The sequence below is a fragment of the Vombatus ursinus genome, unplaced genomic scaffold (assembly GCF_900497805.2).
Source record: "Vombatus ursinus unplaced genomic scaffold, bare-nosed wombat genome assembly UNPS02014847.1, whole genome shotgun sequence".
Taxonomy (NCBI): Eukaryota; Metazoa; Chordata; class Mammalia; order Diprotodontia; family Vombatidae; genus Vombatus; species Vombatus ursinus.
Genome location: NW_020954625.1, coordinates 1,604,355 through 1,622,161, shown reverse-complemented (window position 1 = coordinate 1,622,161; position 17,807 = coordinate 1,604,355). Strand labels below are relative to the sequence as shown.

The 17,807-nt window shown below is 45.3% G+C and overlaps 1 protein-coding gene across 1 annotated transcript in view; it reads right to left on the bottom strand.

Moving 5' to 3' along the window:
* Positions 1 to 14,571, bottom strand: part of TMEM266 (transmembrane protein 266) — a 92,215-nt gene extending 77,644 nt beyond the window's left edge. Inside the window, exons 1-2 of the mRNA XM_027840565.1 lie at positions 14,555 to 14,571; positions 11,455 to 11,643 (exon numbers count right to left, since the gene is read on the bottom strand). Coding sequence (XP_027696366.1) covers positions 11,455 to 11,643; positions 14,555 to 14,568 — 203 coding nt within the window. The 5' untranslated portion in view covers positions 14,569 to 14,571. The remainder of the gene's footprint in view (positions 1 to 11,454; positions 11,644 to 14,554) is intronic.
* Positions 14,572 to 17,807: the final 3,236 nt, after the last annotated feature.

Sequence of the window (17,807 nt, the reverse complement as noted above, 5' to 3'; positions counted from 1 at the left end):
AGAGCCAAGGGACAGTCTAGGAGCTACTGGACCTGGTTGTTCCCACCATCAGGGAGGCAAGAAAACCAATCTTTGGAGAAACTGCCACCAATAGTCCTAATGAGGACATTAGCCTCTTGGGTTACCTGTAACCAGTATTAAAGAACAAAAATCCCAGGCTTCTGGGACAGCATTTGCTAAGCTGGCAAGCTGACTTGTTGGCATGGAGTAGAGCCAAAGAATCGGGGGCACCGTTCTGTGGCAGAGCAGTGTAAGCCCTAGGGACTCTGGTCACCTGGCTGGCTTTCCCTGAGTCTTTGTCCCTGGGGAAATTCTCATGCATTAGACTGTGAGATGGTGGTTTTAGGCCCAGAGAATACCAAAGGCTGGGTAGTGATGACGCTTCTACAAGAATAATGACGTATTTATTCTTCTGAATACTTCCCTATTCTTTTATATGGTGCTACGCTAAAAGTCAGAATACTCAAGTAATTGGGTCATGAGGCCTTGATAAGTAACACTTGTTTATTATGGAGACCAACCTCTTTTCCTTCCACAGGAACCTTAGAGATCCTGGTGGTGGACACATATGGCTTAGTGGATAATTGGGAGATGGTGGGACCAGTCCTAGAGTCTGTTCATATCATTTGCCCTTTTTTTTTCAATTGTTGTGTTCTATTCTTCATGACCCCATTTGGGTTTTCTTGGCAATGATACTGGAGTGGTTTGCCATTTCCTTCTCTAGGAAGATTTGCCATTTCCTTCTCATTTTACACATGGGGAAACTGAGGCAAACAGGGTTAAGTGACTTACCCAGGGTCACACAGCTAGTGTCTGAGATCAGATTTGAACTCAGGAAGATGAGTGCTTCTGACTCCAGGCCTAGCACTCTATCCACTGTGCCAACTAGCTGCAACCATGGCTGATCATTAAAGGCAGTGGTAGCCTCCTGGTCCAGTGTGAGCTGGCATTTCAGACATACCACTGAAATTTTGCAATAGATCAAGCACTGGTGACTTTTCTAACAGGAAAATCTGGGTTGAGTGGATGGGAAGGGGGGATGGTTTAGAGCATTTTGACCTTGGGGCACCAATGACCGGGTCCAGATGGACATTCCCAGCAGGCAGTTGGAAATATAAGACCGGAACTCTGGGAAGGGATTGGGGGAAGAGGCATGCATTTGGGAGTCATCAGCAAAGAGGAGACAATTGAAGCCACAAAAGTGAATGAGGTCACCAGGAGAGAGAGAAGTCCAAGGCTAGAACTTGGAGGCACACTCAATTGTAAGGGGTAGGAAGAGAATGTGGATAATAGGATCATAGATTTAGCAATGGAAGGGATCTCACAGGCTATCCAGCCCAACAACCCTCTAATTTTACAGACAAGGAGAAGTGACTTTGCCCACGGTTATATAGGTAAAAAGAAGAATTAGGATTTGTACTCAGATTCTCTGATTCCCAAAGCCAGATGGACCATGTTGAGTCAGCAAAGAGAGAGAGAAGGAGCAGGCAGGGAGATTGTCACCCATGTAGAGTATGTGATGTTTGTCTGTCTGCCATAGCCAAGTAACCATCATCTATGCGAAAAGCATAGGCTAGCCTCTCTCCTAAAAAAAAAAAAACAAACAAAAAAGGTACAGGACCTCCGAGAACGCCTCTCTATACTCCAGAGTAGATGAAGCACTCCTCCTTAAAAGAGGTTTAGAATGGAGACAATGGAACGTGAGCTCAAGAGGCAAAAAGGAAACTGTGACTTGTATCAGGAAGTTGGGGGGTGGAAGAAGGAGGACCATCGAATACTTGGAGGTGATGGATAGGAAGCTATCTGCAAGGAGGCAGCAGCTGCTTGTTTCCCAAGGAAAAAAAAGATGTAGACTCATAGGTGCCTTTATGTGAGAGATCAGCAAAAACCAGAGGAAGGAGAGACAAGCAATTGTGATTGATCAGTGATCCTCTATGAAGGCAGCTATTTGTCAGCCTGATAATAAAATTATTGGAAACTTCTATCTTCCTGGGGCAGGTATCCAAGACAGGATGGAGAGCCTTCCAAGATTTGTCAAGCCAGATGACCACTGTTCACTTCTGCTGACATGTGGGCTCAAAGGATGCCATGAGAAGTCAGGAGAGCATTGCCAAGGAGTAGAAAGTGTTGGGCAATAAACTGCAGACCACAGGGGTACAGGTGGTGTTTTTATCATTTCTGCCAATTGAAAGCAAGGGTTTCAGATTAAAAGGGAAATGAACAGTCAGTTAAGGTGGTGTCTTAGGACAGGATTTGGCTTTCTGGGCCGTGGCTTTAAAACAAGAAATGATGGGCTCTTGCCCAGGGATGATATGCCCTTTAAAAGAGGTTGGTAAGAACATATTTAGTGCTGCAATGGATAGAGCACAGGGCTTGGGATCAGGAAAACTCATCTTCCTGAGTTCAAATCTGGCCTCGGATACTTACTAGGTGTGTGACCCTGGACAAGTCACTTAACCTTGCTTGCCTCAGTTTCCTCATCTGTAAAATGAGCTGGAGAAGGAAATGGCAAATCACTCCAGTATCTTTGTCAAGAAAACCTCAAATGGGGTCATGAAGAGTCAGATATGACTGAAAAATAATTGAACAACAAGAAGAATATATTAGCTTTGGCCAATGGAGAAATTTGTTTTGCTTGACCATAAATGTTTTAAACAAGGGTTTCATTTTCCTTTGTTCTCATCTGGAGGGGGAAGGATGAGGAGGGGAGAAGGTGGATTTTTTCTGATTACAAAAATAAAATTTAATAATAATAAAAAGAAATCTTTGCCCAGTCTTACAAATCTGGTTCAAAAAGACATTCAGAATTGAAAAGCTGAATGAAGATGCCCAGAAATTCACAGGAGATATAAGCCAAGAAACTGGACAGCCCTAAAGTCCATTCAAATGTCTATATCCAAAAACAGAAAATATAGGTAACAAACAGAGTGAACCAGCAATCCTACCACAACGAGGCAAATTTAATCTGAAAGATATTGCTGAGTCTCATTTGGATGGAATCCAGGATTGGGCTGCCTTATCTAAACGGAGTGGAACCCCAAAAGGGATGGTGATGCAAGGGAATCCAGGACCCCAGGGGAGGCAACCATGAAGGTTATTGAGGTGAAGATGAATAGAAACAGACACAATGGGGATATGGTCATTGGAGGGTGAGATGGCAACGTCATTTGAGGTTGCTTTAATGGATCCAGGACCGTGGAAGAGATACTCCCTCTGTCCTCTGCGCTTGTAAGGCTGCATCTGGAGTGCTGGATTCAGCATTGGTTGCCATACCTGGCCCAGTCTTACCTTGCTGGTCTTCTACTTCCCTTCCTTCCACATACTCTCTGATCAGTGGCTCTGACTTTCTGGCCATTCCTTATACAAGATAACTCTGGCTCTGGCTGCTTCTCCCCCATGCCTGGAATACTCCCCCTCCTCATCTCCACCTCCTGCCTTCCTTCAAGCCTCAGATGAAATTCCACCTTTAATTCTAGAGCTTTCCCTCTGGGATTGTGTCTAATTCTTGTCTATATCTTGTTTCTATATAGTTGTTTGCATGTTGCCTCCCCATTAGACTGTAAGCTATTTGAGGGCAGGCACTGTTTTTGCCTTTCTTTATATCCACAATGCTTATAAGGCACAGTACCTGGCACATAGTAGGCACTTAATAAATGCCCGTTGACTTGACAAGCAGGAAGAGCATCCAGAGGAGGAAAGCAGGCCTTGAGAATCAGTGCTGTGCTGGTGAACGTTTAGCAATCAGCTTCCCACAACATGTTTTGAAGTTTAATCTGCGTTATTAACATTTTCTCAATGACTTTCTTAAACCTAGGCACTCAACAAAACAATAAGTAATAAATAAATAAATAAAGTGAGCGAACAAAAAATGAATGAACGTGTCCTAAGTGTAAATGCTCACACCAAATACTTAACAATCATCTCTTGTGTGAACTGACTCCAACACAGCCCTGCTTGAGATCTTGTTATGTGAGGGTTGCTTGAAGGAAATGGGGAGACAGAACAAGCATGTCACAGGCTGTTTGTGGATGAGGGATGGTGTTTGTTTTGTTCCATCCCAGAGTGGAAAATGTGGATCCATGGGTAGAAGTCACAATAAGGCAGATTTCAGGTGGTTGGAAGGAAAAACTTCCTGGCAATTAGAGCTGGAAAAATGGGGTGGGCAGCTTTGTCAGGTCCCACACAGTTCCTCCGCTAAAGAAGATGCATTACTGCCTGTGCTGCTGCCTAAGGATCAAACGAGGTATTTGGAAAAGGTTTAGCACAGCATGACACATAGTAGGTGCTTCATAAATGCTTGTTGCCTTCCCTTCAAATGCTCGTCCAGAGCTGGGTGGACCTCGATGGCCTCAAACATCCCTTCCAGCTCTAAATGTCTACCCCTGTGATCTATAAATGGAAATAGCTGCTGCCAATCGACCTACGTGTGGCAACGACCTCTCTCTCCCATGGAGTCAGCTTACAAAATATGGGATACCCAAGGTTTCTTGGTTGGCATCTCCTCAACTGCCCCTTCTTTTGTGGAGCTGATTATGATGACAGAAGAGCCAGGTGAGACCTTGTACCAGGGCAATGGAGGTGGGAGGAGTGTGGACACTGGAGTGGCCTTCCCTTCGTGTCTCTGTTGGTGGATGCCCCTGGGAAAGTCTCATACATTGAGATGTGCTTGCTATAAGTTGCCTGAGCTCCTAGGCAAAGAATCCACCACTTGTGACTCTGTATCACAAGATCAGGGACACCTTCATCCTTAACAGTGCCTTCTGGACCCCTCTCTAGCATATGCTTGGATCTGAGGTCATGGGACACAATGCAATCCAGAGCTCAGATAGTACAGCAGAATCCAGAACCAAGAAAGAGAGGGAATGAAGACATGCTTCCAGTCCAAGGGGAGAAGGACCAGAACTGGGACAAACAGGGAAGGAGGAGGAAACGTGGGAGTGGTACGATGTCACACTCACAAATCCTTTTGGAAGCTTTCCTACTCTTCCTGCTCAAGTAGAGGCTAATCCCAGAAAGGAGATCAGGCTGAAGATGGATAAAGGAAGACAAGCGGGAACATCAGAATGGGAATAGGGAGGTAAGTAAAGACGGTGGGAAGATGGAAGAGGGAGGGGTCAGGTTACTTCCTTTGCAATGACTCATGCCCCAGCATAACTGGCTCAATTGCCTTCTGTCCCCTTGGGACTCATAAATGTATCCCTTCTGCTCACTCAAAACCCAAGGGAAGGACCTGGGCATGCTTGAATAAAGGGAACAGATGGGCTGAGAACATCTGGAAATATTGGAATTTGTCTCTTCTGGTAGTCTCCTTTCTGACTGCTTTACCTGCCGGTTTCTCTCTTCTGTTGAATGACCAATACCTAATAACTAATAATGAGGGCAGCTAGGGGGTGCAGTGGATAGAGTTCTGAGCCTGGAGTCAGGCAGACCTGAGTTTAAATTCAGCCTCAAACACTTACTAGCTGTGTGATCCTGGGCAAATCACCTAACCCTGTTTGCCTCAGTTTCCTCATCTGTAAAATGAGCTGGAGAAGGAAATGGCAAAGCACTCCAGTATCTTTGCCAAGAAAATCCCAGATGGGGTCACGGAGAGTCTAACACAACTGAAAATGACTGAAAAACAACCAATGTGCCAGGCACTGTGCTAAGCACCCAGGATACAAAAAATGCAACAGCGCTATCTGGGTCCTCAGTGCTCCTAGTCTAATGGGGGAGATGAGATGCAAGTTTTGGACAAACCTGAGTTACAGGAGATAATGTGGGGCTAGAGGGAAGACGTTAAGATTAAGGAAGCCGGGGAAAGGCTCCTCGGTGGGCCACCAACTCTGGAAGACTCCCATTGTGCAGGAGGGACTGATCTACACTGGCCGAAGGGGTTTCCTTACATGACACCCTTTGCGCTGATGAAATCACCCATCAAAACCAAATTATGATACCTGTAGAGCTTAGCTCATTGGGTCATCGTGAAGCTCCAGTGAGATAATATTACAAACGTGAGAGGAATTGAGGCTGGATCTGGGATTTCACTGCTAGAAGGAAACTCCCTTTACCAATGGAGGTCGGCTGCCTCTCTGTGATTTAGAGTCTTAGACGGTGGTCTGGAGCACTGAGGGCTTCAGTTATGCTCCCCTGGGTCACACAACACCTGGGGGGAGTCAGAGGCAGGGCTTATGAGCTCAGGCGACCCCGGCTTGGAGGCCGGTTCTCCAGCCCCTGCCCTGAAAACGCGATATGCATGTCAGTTGCTCTGGTCATGGACACCAGAGCTGAAAAGTACTCAGCAACAACAAATAATGATAATAATGGTCACTGGTGTTTCAAGTTTGCAAAGTGCTTTACTTTGATTCTTATTTCATCTTCACAACAACTCAGGGCGGTAGGGGCTACTATTATCCCCCTTTTATAGATGGGAAAACTGAGGCTGAAAGGTGTTAAAGTGACTACCATAGCATCGTCACAAAGCCAGTAAGTGTCTGACACAGGATTCAACATCAGGGCTTTCTGATTTCAGGTCCAGAACTTTCTCCACTAAGCTATGGAGTTGCTAAGTTCAGTGAACAGAACGGAACCTTGTTCTAGCACTGGGCAGCAAAACTACCTCCTGTTGATTTGTAAATTATTTTGTTTTTACTTATATCTACATATATTGTCTTCTCCTGAAAGAATGTAAGCTCCCTGAGGGTAGGGACTTTTTTGCATTTGATTTTGAATCCCTGGAATCCCTGGATCCCTAGCCCAGTGCTGGGAATATTTTTGGAGCTTAAGAAATGCTTGTTGAGCTGGGGTAAGGGGTCCCATGCCTGTGGGCGCTGGTGCTGGGGAGGTTGAGGGGGATAGATCTCTTGAGCTCGGGAGTTTTGAGCTGTGGTCAGGCTAAAGCTGATTAAACGTTGAACTAAAATCCAGCACCAAGACTCAGGGAGCAGCAGGCTTGCTCAAGAGGGGCACACTGGACCAGGCCATCCATGGAGCAAATCAAAGTTTCTGACCAAGAATGGGATCAAATTATGCCCATGCTGGACAAGATGGCAGTGAGGGGGCGGGGCCACTTAGGAGCCTAACAGGGACTCAAGTTTAGGGATTCGGACCACCAGGCCCGTGTTCTTCCCCTAAAGTGTGACAGTTCTAAGTCATCGGAATTGCCGTGGAAATGGGACCCTAGATTCAGAGCTGGAAGCGACCTTAGGGGACATCTAGTCTAAGCCCTTTAAGGAGGAGGCAGTTTCAGCGCCATGCTCAAGGTCAAACATTCAGTAGACAACGGAGCTGCTTCACCTGGAGACTCCGATAGAAGTTGACATTTACATTTAGCAGCAGCACTTCCCTAGCCCCCGACCATCCTCATTTCACAAGAATCAGTGATCCATCCAGACAGCTCCTTCTGTTCCCCATCCCGTCCATGGCGCACCCCTCTTTTTCAAAAGGTTGCTGACCTCTGCTCTAAGAGTGCTTGGTCTGGGAGGAGGTGGGAATTCTAGTCGCATTCGAGCTGCCTGGCTGTGGCCTCAGGCTAAAATGAGGGGCTCTCTGTCTCTCTGTGTCTCTCTTGGACTTCTAGACTCTAGACCCCTACCCCTCTAGTCCATTCCCCTCACCCCTTACCAATCTCTCCCCTCCATGTGCGTGTGTATACATTCAAAAGTGTATATACACATGTGCATTTTATCTATAAAACCGTGTGTCTATATGTACATACATGTACATGTGCACATATACACACATGTATACACATATCTACCAACTCTATCTGTGGATCTACTATCTCTGTGTATCTGTCTGTCTATTAGAATGTGTGCTCCGTGAGGGGAGGGCTCTTTCCCATTCATCTTTCTGTTCTCTGAGCATGGTTTCTGCGGGCCCGGGGGAGCCGCTCATGGAGTGACATACTTCCCTTGTCTAGGCTTGGTTTCTCATCTGTAAAAGAAAGGGGTTGTCCTGGATGACTTTTGAGCTCCTTTTCCCTTCTACATGGATCCATGAGCCTACGGTCCTATGAATAGATGCTATCTTTGGAAAGGCCAGCAGAGGGCAGGTGTTGCTCAATTTCAAAAGATTGAGCTTGGCCGGCTTTCCAAGGATGGTTCCATAAGGCTGGCTGAACCTGAGAATAAGAGAAAGCAGATGGCATTTCTTGGCACTGGGGCTGGTGTTCCTCGGTGCAGTACACCTCCCAAGTTTTTAGAGTAAAGCTCCAGTAGGAGAGGGAACAATCAGGCCGAGCCTGCTTCTGCCTGCCCCCTCTCTGGCCGTAGGCCCCAGGCTCCTTTGCCTTTTTAATCCTGAAATTCTATGATCCAGTGACTTTGGGAACAGAACCTCCCAGAAGCCAAAATGAGCTTCTAGCCTGTCCCTTTTGAGAGAAAAGTCAATACTGTGGGTGCCCAAAATAGGGCTGCGAGCGAACCAGGGCTCATAAGGAGTAAACCCTGACGTTGTCGCTTCATGGGACGCCATAACAGTTTCCTGACATTTAAATGTTTAGGCCCCAAACTGTGACCTGGGCATATAGTAATATATGGTGGCAAGATACGAATTGCTCAGTCTTTGTGCCTTAGAGGCAAGAGTTTAGTACTGGGAATTTGGAGACGGGGTTCTAGTCCTGGTTGAAACATTTATTAGCTATGTGACCAGACAAATCATTGATCTTCTCTGGGACTCAGTTTCCTTATCTGTCATAGAAGAGGCTGGACTGGACATTGGAGGGCACTGCCATCTGTATCAGAGGTTGGCACACTATCACCCGCAGGACTGAAAGTACAAGTTTGCTGACTCCTGTTCTATGCTTAGGTTTCCATCCTCTCATATCTGCAGCTGCCTATTGGATATATCAAATTGGATGTCCTGTAAATGTCTGAAATTCAACATGGCTAAAACTGAACTCATAATCCTTCCCTCAAACTACCCTATTACTGTGGAGGGCACCCCCATACTCCCAGGCCTCCAGGCTGACAACCTAGGCATCATCCTTGCCTTCTCACTCTCTTACCCTCCCCCGGCCCCATTTCCAATTTGCTGCCAAGACCCATAACTTTTACCTTTGGTCACATTTCTTCTCTCTGTCCCCTTCTCTCCTCTGACACTGCCACCACTCTGGTGCAGGCCCTCATCACCCACCTCATGCCTAGACTATTGCCACAACCTTTTGGTTGGTCTGCAGCAACTCTAGTCCAGCCTCCATTCAGATGTCAAAGTGATCTTCCTAAAGAGCGAAATCAGACCATGCCTCCATCCCCACTCAATAAACCTCAGTGGCTCCCTGCCACCTCAGGCATCACATATAAAATTCTCTGCTTACCATTCAAAGCCCTTTATAACCTAGCCCTGTCGCCCTCCCCCTTTCCTGTCTTCTACACCTTATACCATACCATACACACTGGAATTCAGTGACATTGACCTCCTTGCTGTTCTCTGCACTAATACCCCATCTCCCAACTTTGAACATTTTCTCTGACTTAGTATCACAGTATCATAAATATAGAAATAGAAGTCTTCCAGTCTAACTCTCCTTCCTTATCCTCCCCCCACCCATTTTACAAATGAGGAAACCCAGAGATGTTGATTGATTTGCTCAAGGTCACACAGGTAGTAAGGAAATGGTATAAAGATAAAACACAATTTTTGTAAAAAGCAAGACCTTTCCCCCTTTTATAAGACATTTTCCCCCATCTGCCTCTGATCGAGTTTTGACCTTGTCAGGATCTCCCTTCTGCCAGGAACTGCAAGCAAGGGGTATATCAGCTGATATAAGATTGTCGTCTCGGCAAGAGTGGAATTCCGCGGCTAACCTCATTTCCTATTTAAGCCCCAGCTGAATCTTTGCTAGGGGACACAGGCACACACCCTCAGATTAATGACAAAGTGTCTCTCTTGACATGTCAAGCACTTCAGACTCAGGGTCTCTGATATTTATCTAACCTAATTGAATTTTATTTCCCCTACTTGGGAGTTAGAGCCTGCTGGAGATAAATGTCTCATGAAGTCTGATTTTGGAAACAAAATTAATGGTAGGGCTCCCCCCTCCTTTCTCTCCTCTCTTTTGGGTTGAAGTGTGGAACTCCAGCAGCATGTAGACGTGCACTGTCTCTGGGGGGCTGATTTCTAAGTGTAGGTTAAAGCATATTTAAGCATTGGTGATTTGAATCTTGGGTAAAGTTTCTCATGCCATCTCTCCTGATTGATTGTGAGAATTTAAAGAACCAGGAATTCTTTGAGTTGGAAGGGATATCAGAGACCCTTTCTAGGTCTAAGCAGGAATTCTTTTCTCCAGCATCTCTTATTAGTGGCCATCCAACCTCTGCTTACATCTCCACTGATGAGGAGCTCACTACCTCTCCAGGCAGCCCATTTCACTTTGAGATAGTTCTAATTACTATTCATCAAACGAGATAATAATCATAAAGCACTCAACACAATGCCTGTCCCTTAGTAAGTGCTATATGTTAGCTGTAATTAATAATAATAATAATAATAATATAATAATAATAATAATAGTTAGCATTTCTGGAGCATTTTAAGGTTTACAGAACACTTTATATAGTTTATCTCATTTCAGTCGCACAACCACCCTGAGAAGTACGTGCTATTATTGTCCCCGTTTTATAAATGAGGAAACTAAGGCAAACAGATGTTAGGTGACTTACCCAGGGTCACACAGCTAGTCAGTGGAAAGAGGGCTGAACTGGGAGCCAGAGGGCATGGATGTTCAATTCCTGTCTGTGGGATCTTGGAAAAGGCCGCAATTGCCTCATTTGTAAAACTTGGGGGGGGGGCGGTGCAGGAAGGAAGCGGGAGGCTGAATGCCGTTGAAGTTCTCTTGCAGCTCTAAATTGATGATCCTCTAATTCAGGGGTGGGGAACCTGCAGCCTCGAGGGCACTCTAGGTCCTCAAGTGCAGTCAAGTGAGGCCACACGTGGCCTCGAGGCCACACGTTCCCCACCCTTGCAGACTAATGAATGGGCTATTTGTCCCTCTAGAACCGGACCCAAACAGGACAAGGCAGATCCCTTTCCAGACAAGAGACCTTTTCAGATATCTGAAGTCAGAGATTACGACCCAGACAAAGTCTTCCCTTGTCCAGACTGAGCATCCTCAGTCCCTTGGCCACTAGCTTTGTTCTGTCCTTTGGGGCTAACTCCAAGCTTATCATTGCCCTTCCCATGACGTGGCCCCCAGATCTGGACCTGATGTACCCAATGGGGCCTGACCAGGGCCCCCGGACCGCAGGGGAGCTCTCCTTTCAGAGAGTCTCTTAAGAGGAGCTCAGAGGGGCAGATAGGTGGCGCAGTGGATAGAGCACTGGCCCTGAAGTCAGGAGGACCTGAGTTCAAATCTGGCCTCAGACCAAACACTTGACATGTACTAGCTGTGTGACCTTGGGCAAGTCACTTAACCCCAATTACCTCACCAAAAAAAAAAAATAAATAAAAAGGAGCTCAGAGAGCACCAGCACCTACCCTTCCCTTTGGAATTCCTCGTCCAGGTTGGATAAGAGCTGCGAGCCAGCAGCGGAGAGATCGAGGGCAGCCAGGGGCAGGTCTCGATAAGCCAGGTTCACCAGCTGGACTGGAGCCATGCTTTTGGTTTCTTCTTCCACTTGTTGGGAGATGATCTCAACTTCAGGAACTCCACCTTCTATGGTGGGCCTGGGGCAATGAAGGCAGGTGAGGGAGAAAAAGACAAGGCAGTTGGGTGGCCAGCCTTGAGAACCTCAAGGCCCTGACCCTTCTAGTTAGGAGCAGCAAATAAACCTGCCAGCATCAGCAAATGCCTAAATAACCCCTTCGGGGATAGGGCTCAGGTCTTGGAGTCTGAAAGGCCTGGGTTCAAATCTTGCTTCTGACAGTTATGAACTATGTGACCCTGGGCAAGTCATTTAACCTCCGTTTGCATCAGTTTTCTCAACTTTAAAATGGGGATAATAGCATCACCTACTTCACAGAGTTGTTGTGAGGATCAAATGAGATAATAAATGAAAAGAGTTTAGCACAGTGCCTGGCACATAGTAGGTGCTTAATAAATGTGTATTCCCTTCCCTTCTCTTCCCAATTGGGGAGATGCCAGCAATTGATCATTAGCAGTATCTCTGCGTTGTACTGATGATAACAATTCAATTTAATAAGCATTTACTAGATGCTATAATAATCATTGTAAAAGCTGGCATTTATATAGCCCTTTAAAGATTGTAAATTACTTTAATGAATAATCTCATTTAAGTCTCATAATAACCCTGTGAGGTGTGTTGGTTCAGGGAGGATTGTTCCCATTTTACAGGTGAGGAAGTTAAGGCTTCGAGATGTTAAGTGATTTGGCCATGATCACACAGCTATTGTCTCAGGCTGGATTTGAACTCAGGTCTTCCTGACTCCAGGCCCAAAGCTCTGCATACTGTGTCACTTAGCTGCCAATTGGCCAGAGCCTCTGTATTTCATCTTTTAGGGTTCTTATTGATCTGAAGCTTACTACTGTGTCACCTTGGAAAACTCATGTAACTTCCTGGGATTCAGTTGCTTCATCTGTAAAATAAGGAGGTTGGACTAGATGCCCTCTGAGGGTCCAAGCCAGCTCTTGTCCCATCCCTTTCCCCATTTCATCCAGAGGGGATGGTGGGAATGGCCCCTTACCCTTCTCTCCCCTGCCCCTCCCTCATATCACCCTGCCATAGGAGCCTAAAGGATCGTAGCTTTGGAAACACAAGGAATCCCAGAGGCCATGGAGTCCAACCTCCTCATTTTACAGATGAGGAAACTGAGGCACAGAGAGCTAAGGTGAGTTGTCCAAGGTCATAGTAAGTAGAGAGGCCAAGATAGAAGCCCAGGGCCTCTGACGCCACATTCAGAGCTCCCATGGACAGACAGACAGACTAAATGAAGAACGGAACAAACAGAAGGAAAATGTAGCTTTGAGGAGAAGTGCTCAGCTTCAATGGAAGTGGTTCACTTTTCATATCCAGGCATAAAGGGCCCCGGAAGGCAGGAGACTTGGGTTCTAGTTCCAGCTCCGCCAGTAACTAGCTTTGAGACCTTGCACAGCTCCCCCCTCACAGAGTGAGAGACTCACAGACTCTCAGAGAGGAGAGAGCCCCTGAGGACGGCTCGGACAAGCCACATCTGGGCTAGTCACCTCTGAGACACGGGCTCAGAGAGCCTTGCTTGCAGACCTCCAGTGATGAGGAATAAATTAAAGGAGACAGCATCCCTCTCTGCCTCCCTCCCTCCCTCCTTTCCTCTCTTCTTTCTTCCTCCATCCCTCCCTCACTCTTTCCTTCCTTCCTTTTTCATTCCTATCTTTCTTTATTCCATTTCCTTCCTCTTTTCCTCCCTCTTCCTCCTTCCTCTCTTCTTTTCTTCCTCCCTGACTCTCTCCCTTCCTCTCTTCCTCACTCCTTCCTTTTCTTTCTCTTTCCTACCTTCCTCCATTCCCTTATTTCCTTCCTCTTTTCTTCTCCCTTCCTCTTTCCTTCCTTCTTTTCTTCCTTTCTCCATTACTCTCTTTCTCCTTTCCTTCTTTCCTCCCTCCCTTTCTTCTTCTCTCCCTCCCTTTTTTCTTCCTTCTCTCCTTCCCTCCATTTCTTCCTTCTTCCTCCCTTCCTTCCTTCCCTCCTTTCTTTCTTTCTTTCTTTCTTTCTTTCTTTCTTTCTTTCTTTCTTTCTTTCTTTCTTTCTTTCTTTCTTCCTGCTTTCCTTCCTTCCTTCTTTCTTTCCATCCTTCCTTCCTTCCCTCCTACATAGTAAACAATAAGTACTTTTCATTAATTTATTCAGCCTCTAGCCTCTTTCTCTTCTCTCTTATTTATTCTTCACACATCTGCCAAAAATTCACAGGTCATTCTCTTGCTTAAAATCCTTCAGAGTCTCCCACTGCCTACTGAATAAAGCACAAATGCCACCTACCCTGGCATTTAAGCTGATTGACGACTGAATACACACCAGCCCAAGTGGCCCAAGTAGCCTATTGGTTGACTTGAAACATGTGACCATGCTTGACTTTTCCATCCCTTCCAGTCATCTCGCCATCCACCCAAGCCATCTCATCATCTGCCCACTGATACTGCTGTACACCCCTTATCCTCACCTCCACTCCTTTCCATCTCTTGGCACAAGTACAGTAATCAAATAAAATTGACAACACCAAGGGGATATCATATACATCAACTCACCATCTCTGGGATTCCCCAGAGCAAAACTCCCTTCCCTGGCCATCACCCTCTTAATGTTTTGTCTTCCCCTATTAGAAGAAGAGTGTCTGGGGGGCAGGGAATGTCTCTCTTTTTATATTTGTGTCCCCAGTGCTTGGCACAGTGCCTAGTACATAGGAAGCAATGAATAAATGCATTTTTCATTCATTCATTCATTCATTCATTCATTCATTCATTCATTCATTTCCCTTGACAGTTTGCCTCCAACCCATCTTTCCAGCCTAATTACACCCTATCCCACCTCACATACTTCTATTTTTGCCAAATGGATGACCAGGTGCTGCCCAAGGTGAGGAGCGTAACCCTCTGGGCTCCCCACTTGCTTTTGGTGACCCTGCTGCATCATCTTGGGTTACTTACTGGGGACTGGTCATGGTGAACGATACATCCGAAGCAGTTGGTTTTTCTGATCTTTAGCTGCCCTCCTCTCTGAAGCCTTCATGCATTGTTTCTACAAAAGACAAAAAACACCATGTCCTGAAAACAAGTCATGGAATGACAGTTTTATCAAAGCAAAAATTTAGACACAAATTTCAGAAAGTTCCGAATCCTTAGCACTCCCAGGAGGATGACACAAAACCACACAACTCTCTACAGTAATAACAATTTTTCATTTTAAAGACTGAGTTATTTTCATGCAAGCTTATTCCACTAACTCAGACTAAGTGGCCAATTTGTGAAAACTTGGAATTCCCACTGGCCTCTGAATTTTCTTGTTGCTTCGCTAAGTAGGAAGGGAAAGATAGGAAGAAAAGATGGGTTGATCACATGGTAAAGGCAAAGAATGATTCACAGACGGCCAAAATGTTCCATTGGCATAAGGATATAAGGATAGACAGACAGACCAACAGATAGAAAGATAGGTAGGTAGGTAGATAGATAGATAGATAGACAGACAGATAGAAAGGCAGGCAGATAGACAGACAGATAGATAGAGACAGACAGAAAGATATATAGACAGACAGAGACAGACAGATGATAGAGACAGACAGAAAGACAGACAGACAGATAACTAGCTAGATGATAGATAGACAGAAAGATAGATAGATAAAAAGATAGGTAGACAGACAGACAGATAGCTAGCTAGATGATAGACAGAAAGATAGATAGGCAGACAGATAAAAAGATAGGTAGACAGACAGGAAGACAGATAGACAGGTAGATAGATAGATGATAGAAAGATAGAGAGATAGAGAGAGACAGAGAGGTAGATAGATGATAGAGACAGACAGAAAGATAGGCAGACAGACAAAGTATTTATTGTGTACTTACTATGTGCTAGACAAAGGAAAAGAAGTTTTCCAGTGCTTTGGGTTGATCCCTGTGGTGGACTTATGGGAGATCACAGATAAGCCATACAGGATGGGTTATGATTTGCATTGTTGGAAGGACCTTCTAAATATGAGCTCACAGCTCCATTTGAGTATCAGCATTCATTAAGTAAGTCTGGATAAATAGGGTATGCTCAGAGCCTGAGTCTAAGATGAGAAGAACAGCGCTCCAGGTTAGGGAGACCCTGAATCACAAAACCCTCCCTCAATCCAAGGAACGTAGTCAGAGATCAGAGGCAAGGCTTCCAAAATCTGAAATTGAAGGAGGAGAGGGTCACTGAGTAGAAGGCTATTTATCTTCTGAATGACTTCAACTGTGGAGTGTACAAAGAGTTATAACACACAGCTATTGCCTGAAGAGAGTTCACAGTATTTATAGTAGAGAGAACAAGTCATGTTCATGGGACCATAAGACCATATGACCATAAAACCATGGGTCCAACCATTCCAGAAAGCAATTTGGAAACATGCTAAGAAATGGCTGATGTCCATACCGTATCTTCAGCTCAGAGATCCCACTCCCAAGCATCTACCCCAAGAAGGTCAAAACCAAAGTGAGATTGTGTACATACCCAATTATTCCTAGCAGCACATTTGGTGATAGCACAGAAATGGATACAAAGTCGATTAACCAGGGAATGGATAAGCAAGTTGCCACTCTTAATGTAATGGAACGTTACCGCTCCATTAGAAGTGATGAGTACAAAGAATTCAGACAAAGAAAATGCCAAGTTTTTGTTTCCTGAGCAGCTGATGCTGTGATGAGACCCATAAATGGCTTATCAGGCTGTTATTTAAAAATAATAGCCCCCAAACAAAATGTACTGTGAAACATGGAGCCAAAGGGGAGAGACAGCTGGTCTGGCACCCTCTAAATCCACCACCAATGTGCAAACCTGCTGTCTAGTGATCCTGAGAGAAGAGGAATTTAGCTTGTGGCTTTAGAGTAATTTGTTCTGACTCTCTGGGGATAAAAGTTTGTTTGTTATTTTAAGTTCCAGTGAAAAGTTGCCTGCTGCTTATGAACCCAGCGCATTTTCTGGCCAAGGTTATGTTAACTTGCTCCATCCAGCCCTAGTGACCACCCTCACCCTACAAATCACATTTCATCATATCTTATGTTAACCTTTCTATGCAGCTTTGGAACACCTGCTCTTCCTGGGATCTTAGCTCCAGGCCGACAGCTACCTTTTTGAACAGATAGGAAAACTGAGGTCCCCAGAGGAAATATAACTTGCCTAGATTCACACAATGTGTTAGCAGCTGAACTAGGTCTTCTGGTTTTCAGACTTGAGCTCTTTTTGCCACTGAACAACTCTATTAGATACTTTCTATGAACAAAGCCAAGATTTAGATAAGGCACAGTTCTTGAACTCATGGAGTTTACAGTCTAGTAAGGGGATAAGATATAGACCCAGATCAGTGTGTGAGGAAAATTGATCATGTATGGGTGCATGTATGAGTGGGATGGCTCATCTGGGAAGTCCTACCTCTGCTGCTACCCACTACCTTACCACTGTAACGAACAAGAAGATGCGATAAGAATGGAGAACCATCTATGTGAGATCTCACTACCCACTGGGAAGATAAGGGAAGGCCTGAAGTGGCATGACAGGTGTAATTGAGTCAGTGATAACAGCAACATTAGATTTCCCCACAGACTTGCCCCAATTCCAGGGGGCCAGCAGGGTGTTGGTAGATACCATAACCAAGATGGCTCACTTCACTTCTTCCCCTGCTCCAGGCCTGCTGCCATGGCTGAAGCTACTTGCCTATTCCTGAGGGAAATCTCCTTATCTGTAAGAAGAGGGAGTTGTAGGAAAACTTTGTCAACTGATGCAGAGTGAAAGGAACAGAACCAACAGAACAATGTATAAGATGACCACCATTATGTAACAGAAAACAGCTCTGAGATTTCAGAGCGCTGATCCAATCCATAACCAGTTGGGACTTTGCTTCCCACTTCTTGGCAAAGAGGTGATGGATTAGAGAGGTCTGAAATGAGGCATATACTGTCAGGTGTGCTCTGTGTGTTGATTTGTCTTGGGACTTAACTATACATTTTTTGTCCAATGGAGGACTTTTATCTGGAGGTGAGGGAAATTGGTGGGTAATGAAGATACAGGAAGGAAGGAAGGAAGAAAGAAAGAATGAAAGAAAGAAAGAGAGAGAAGGAGGGAGGAAGAAAGAAAGACAGAGAGAGGGAGGGAGGAAGAGAGGGAGGGAGAAAGGAAGAGAAAGAAAAGAAGGAAGAAAAAAGAAAAAGAAAGGAAGGAAGAAAG